We start from the raw sequence: 6,018 nt of genomic DNA on the forward strand, positions 1-6,018 counted from the left end.
GTGTGTGTGTGTGGAACTGGAGTTAACAGACTTACTAGCCACCAAGTCAGTGTTGGAAAACAAACCCAGGTTCTTTACAAGAGTAGCCACTGCTGGGTCATGTCTTCTGCTCCTGTCCCTTTATTCTTACTGGAAAGCTGCTTTGTTTTTTTTGTCCTAGAAATTATGAAAACCTACATTTTAGGTGAAATCACAGATTAATTTCAGTTTATTGATTGAGGAAGTCTCCCTTCCCCTGACTCTGTCTGAAATTCAGAGCAGTTTCTTAAGTTTTTTTCTGTTTTTGAGACCGTCTCCAGCTGTCTCTTGTAGTCCAGGCTGGCCTGGGATACCATTGCAGTCTTCAGTCCTCTTGAATCAGCACCTAGGTGTTAGGATTGTAGACATGCACTACCACTCGTGGCCAGAATGGGTTCTTTTTTTAATTTATGTGTGTGAGTGTTTTGCCTGCATGTATGTAAGTGTATCACATGTTGCAGTGCCCAAGGGCCAGAACAGGGCATCTGATCTCCTGGAACTGGAGTTGCAGATGGTTGTGAGCCATCATGTGTGCTGGGAACTGAACCTGGGTTCTCTGTAAGAGCTACAAGGGCTCTTGACTGCTATGCCATCTCTCCAACCTGAGTAGTCAGTAACCTACCACTGGCACCCTCTCTGAGCTACACCCCAGGCTCTCTTTGAGCCTTCATGAGCCTGTTGAAGAACTAGATAAGGTTGAGTCCAAGTCCCCAAACTGAAATAAAAAGCAACTAGACCAGTCAGGCGTGGTGGCACAAGCCTTTAATCCCAGCACTCAGGAGGCAAAGGTTGGCAGATCTCTGTGAGTTCAAGGCCAGCCTGGTCTACATAGTTCCAGGACAGCTGGGACTATAGGGAGACCCTGTCTCAAAAAGACAAAAAAAGTAACTAGGCAATATTTGTTATGATTTGGTCTAGAAAAAATAAATTACTTTATTTCTGATGGCACATTTTCATTTCCCCTACTTTTGTTAACTACAGAAATACAGACATGTGGACAATATCATGTTTGAGAATCACAGTGTTGCTGATCGATTCCTTGACTTCTGGAGAAAAACAGGGAACCAGCATTTTGGGTACTTATATGGACGGTACACAGAACACAAGGACATTCCTCTTGGCATCAGGGCTGAAGTGGCTGCAATTTATGAGCCTCCTCAGGTATGTAAGTGCAGGGCTTACTGAATGTGGCGCCTGGGTTTGTTGTGAAGGCACTGTGAAATTCCCTTTCTAGATGGCCTCTTTCTCACCTTGTCGTTTCTGCAGACTCTGTCTCTGGTTATACATTCTTACATATGCACACACATGTGCACATGATAATTATTTCCTTCTTGGAGGGGGGGGTTGTTTTGAGACAGGGTCTTTCTGTAGCCCCAGGCGGCCTAGAATTCACTATGTAGACCAGGCTGACCTTGAACTCACAGAGATCCACCTGCCTCTACCTCCTGAGCGATGGGATTAAAAGTGTGTGCCACCACGCCCGGCTGATAATTATTTCTTATATTATTGGAGAATAATATCACAGCCCCTAGCTCATTTGGTAGAGTAGTTGCCTGTCATGCACAAAGCCCTGGGTTTGATCTTTTCTGCTTCATAAACTATATGTGGTGACACATACCTGTAATCCCAGCACTGGAGGCTCGGTGAAGACAAGAGGATCAAGAGTTCAATGTCATCCTTGGCAAGTTAGCAAGTTCAAGATGAGCCTAGGCTACATGAGACCCTATCTTAAATAAAAGATTATAGCCCTTAATTACTTTATGCTGTTTCCTGATAGAACAGTGTTCTCTGGCATAGCTGGCGTATTTGGGGAGTTTTATTACATTGAACAGAGACCATCGAGCTCTTTTATCTCATCTGCCATTTGAGTTCCAGCTTTGCAGTTCCCGGGCAGTGTGGAGCCGTTACTTTGGCTCTCCATAGTTTTGTCTCTTCTACCTTGCACCAGGTAGCTACCCTCAGAGCGGCGAACTTCTACCATCTGAAAGCCAAAGACCGATTTGAGAACCTCAGAATAACCAACATAATTGAACCTTCCCTTAAAACAGGACTGCAAAAAGTTTTAAGATTTTACTGCTTAGTGAGGCTTACTAGCAAGTTACACGTTTTATTTTCAATTTTTAGAAATTGGCATGTGTGTATGAGTATGTGTATATTTTGTTTTACAAGTATATAATTTTACATGAAACTTAGGAATTTTATTATATATTTATTGTAAAAGCAAAAACTATAAATAGAAGAGCATGTACTTACATATGTGTTACCTTAAAATCTAACAGAAAAATAAGCTGGATTAATGAATGACAAGAGCCTGGGTAGAGTACAGTAAATATTCATGGTAAAGTACGTGGGGCAGGATATGGGTGTTACTGTAAAATTCTTTAAATTTTACTGTGTTTTAAAGTTTATTTTAAAAGTTGGAAAAGAAAAAAACACACAGCTGCAAAGTCAGCTTTATAAACAAGGTATATCTCTTTTCACCCTGTTCCCCTCCTTCTTGTTTGTTTTTTTTTTTTTTAAATCTTTTTGAGACAGGGTCTCCCTATAGCCCCAGCTGGCCTAGACTCACTATGTAGACCAGGCTGGCCTTGAACTTACAGATATCCTCCTGCCTCTGCCTCTCAAGTGCTGGAATTAAAGGCATATGCCTGGCTTTCTCCTTTTTTTAAAAAAAAGTTTTAATTTAATTTTATTTATTATTTTTATTTTATGTATATGAGTGTATTGCCTGCATGTATGTGAGTGCACTAGTGTCGTGCAATGCCACGGAGGACAGAAGAGGGCTTCCCATTCCCCTGGCACTGGAGTTAAGGATGGTTCGTAGCCTCCATCTGGGTGCTGGGAATCAAACCCGGGTCCTTTGCAAGAGTAGTCAGTGCTCTTAACCGCTGAGCCAGCCATCTCTCCAGCCTCTTTCCCCCTCTTTTTTTTAAAAAAAATTTTATTCTGTGTGTATGAGTGTTATGTATATAAGTATATCCGTGTCATGCAATGTCTGTGGAGCCCAGAAGATGTCATATCCACTGAAACTGGAGTTATGGCCAGTTGTTAGCCACCATGTAGGTGCTGGGAACCGAACCCAGGTCCTCTGCTAGAGTAGCAAGTGCTCTTAACCACTGAGCATCTCTCTAGGCCCCTTCCCTTCCTTTTTTAAAAATGATTTGATGCCTAACTTAACTCTAAGCACATATAGGGGTACCGGTTCTTTGTGTATCATACTGTACTTAATTTCTTCTTTCCTTTTTAAAATTTGTTTGTATGTGTGTCTCTGTGTCTATATATGTGTGTCTTTTTGTGTGTGCCACAGTACTTGTGTGGAGGTCGAAGAACGATTTGCAGGAGTTGATTCTTTCCTTCCGACTTGTGGTTTCCAGGGATCAAACTTGGGTTACTAGGCTTGGCGGGTAAATATCCCTGGCCATTTTTTCACCCCTCTTCTGGAAGCTATTCTGAGACTGGACTGATTTTTTTTCTTTTTTTTTTTTTTTCGGCCTTTTTGAGACAGGGTCTCCCTGTAGCCCCAGCTGTCCTGGAACTCACTATGTAGACCAGGCTGGCCTTGAACTTACAGAGATCTGCCTGCCTCTGCCTCCTGAGTGCTGGGGTTATAGGCGTGTGCCACCACGCCCAGCCCCCCCCCCTTTTTTTTAAGATCATCTGATCCAGAGTGGGTGTCCCTGTCCTCCTAGTGCATGATTCAGGGTCTGCAGATATGCCTATAGGAGTGCAGATTTGTGTGGCCCCTGGACAAGTACGAGTGCTTTCCTGACTGTGCTACAAGCTTCTGTGTGTGTGAGATACCACTTAAACATTTATATGGGCCTGTAAGTAGATTATAATTTTCAGGAGGTCTTTTTTTTAAATATTTTATTTATTTTATTTTATGTGTATGAGTGTATTGCCTGCACATATGTGAGTACACCTGTGTCATGCAATGTCGCAGAAGCCAGAAGAGGACTTTGGATTCCCCTGGAACTGGAGTTAAGGACGGTTCGTAGCCACCATGTGGGTGCTGGGAATTGAACCTGGGTCCTCTGCAAGAGCAGTCAGTGGTTTTAATTGCTGAGCCATCTCTCTAGCCCCCAGAAGGTCTTTTATGATGTCTTGTTTACAAAGAAACACTGTGTGCTAACTGAGACCCTGCAGGGAAATATAGGTCATCCAGACCTTGGGTCACAGAGTATGCTCTCTGACCACAGTGCTGCCTTGAAAGCACAGAACCTTTTAATTTAGTTTTGTAAGTTTCTTTCATGGAGAGAGTAGCAGTTCTATTAAAAGTATAATAGAAGTGGGGCATCCTGGTGCATGCCTTTAATCCCAGTACTTGGGCAGAGGCAGGTGGAACTCTTGACTTTAAGGCCAGCCAGGGATACATGAAGAGACCCTGTCTTGAATGAATGAATGAATGAATAAATAAATAAATAAATGAAGGCAAGCCCAGTGTGGGGCCCACCCCTTAGATAAAAACACTTGGAAAGCTGAGGCAGGAGAATTGAGAGTTCGAGTCCAGCCTGTGCTACATAGTGAATTTGAGGCCAGTCCAGACTATAGAGTGAGACCTCATCTCCAGAAAAAAAGAAAGGTGGAGGCAGGGGACAACCTGTAATCTGAGTACTGAGGAGGTGGGGGCCAGCGTAATTTCCACGTCAGCCTCCTTTACGTAGCCAGTTTGAGGCCAGGCATGGCCTCGTTAAAAGACCCCCGTCCACCCCCGCAGTCCTAAACAAAAAGTACACACATACACAAACTTGCTGGGAAATTAGAACAGAGCCTCTGCATCCTGACTGCTGTCAGCATCATGAGAGCCTCCATGTTGGACGTCCTAGAGGTGGAAACTGTTGGTCTTCTATGGCTATCTGCCTGTCACAAGTTAGCCCTTGTCACTAGGTCATTGGGCAGGTATCTTCAATGGCTTTGGTTTGAGCTGGGTATTTGGCCTATGTTCTGTTTTAGCAAACCTAAAATCAGTTACTTGCCAGATTTTGACTAATTTTCAGAGATGTGCTTCATTAGAATATCTCAGCTTGGGTTCACCTTGCCTTTTCATCTGTGCTTGTGGTTTGGGCGGAGAGTGAGTGCTACGTGACCTTTGAGCTGCGTTTAAGTGATTAGAGAATTCAGTAAGTCTGTTCATGCTAGGAAGTGGGTGTCTGCTACACTTTATTTTATAATTTTATTATTATTTTCTTTTTGGTCTTTTTGAGACAGGGTCTCCCTGTAGCCCCAGCCGTCCTAGAACTCACTACGTAGACCAGGCTGGCCTTGAACTCAGAGATCCGCCTGCCTCTGCCTCCCGAGTGCTGGGATTACAGGTGTGCGCTACCATGCCCGGCATAATTTTATTATTTTTAAAAAATTTTATTTATTATTTGTGTATGCGTGTATTGCCTGTGTGTAGGTAAGTGCACCCATGTTGTGCAATGCCCGTGGAGGACAGAAGGGGCTGTCGGATTCCCTGGAACTGGAGTTATGGACAGTTGTTACCTGCCATGTTGGTGCTGGGATTCAATCCTGGGTCTCCTGCAAGAACAACCAGTGCTCTTAACCACTGAGCCATCTCTCCAGCCCCCCTGTTACCACTTTAAAACTTTGTTCTCTAAATTTTTTTATTTATTATTTTTTATTTTATGTGTATGCGTATATTGCCTGCATGTAGGTAAGTGCACCTGTGTTGTGCAATGCCTGAGGCGGTCAGAGAGGCTTGTCAGATCCCCCGGGACTGGAGTTACAGACAGTTGTTAGCTGCCATGTGGATGCTGGGATTCAAACCCTGGTCTTCTGCAAGAACAACCAGTGTTCTTAACTGCTGAGCCATCTCTTCAGCCTCTATTTTTTTTTTTTTTAAAGACAGGGTCTCTTTGTAGCCCTACCTGGCCTTCCTATCTACACCAGAATTCTACCCACCTTTGCCTCCTGAGTGCTGGGACTAAAGGTGTATGCCACCACACCCAGCTTTTTCTCTTAAATTTTTTTTTTTTTTTTTTTGGTTTTTTTTAGACA

The 6,018-nt window shown here is 43.4% G+C and overlaps 1 protein-coding gene across 3 annotated transcripts in view; it reads left to right on the forward strand.

Annotated features, from left to right (window-relative positions):
- Positions 1-6,018, forward strand: part of Nploc4 (NPL4 homolog, ubiquitin recognition factor) — a 57,741-nt gene that overhangs the window by 22,518 nt on the left and 29,205 nt on the right. For all 3 annotated transcript variants that reach the window (XM_008828590.2, XM_029561218.1, XM_029561223.1), the window contains one exon: positions 1,000-1,179. In XM_008828590.2, the coding sequence (XP_008826812.1) occupies positions 1,000-1,179 (180 nt within the window). The remainder of the gene's footprint in view (positions 1-999; positions 1,180-6,018) is intronic.

This window comes from Nannospalax galili, unplaced genomic scaffold (genome assembly GCF_000622305.1).
Source record: "Nannospalax galili isolate Female #2095 unplaced genomic scaffold, S.galili_v1.0 scaffold1250, whole genome shotgun sequence".
NCBI classification, from domain to species: Eukaryota; Metazoa; Chordata; class Mammalia; order Rodentia; family Spalacidae; genus Nannospalax; species Nannospalax galili.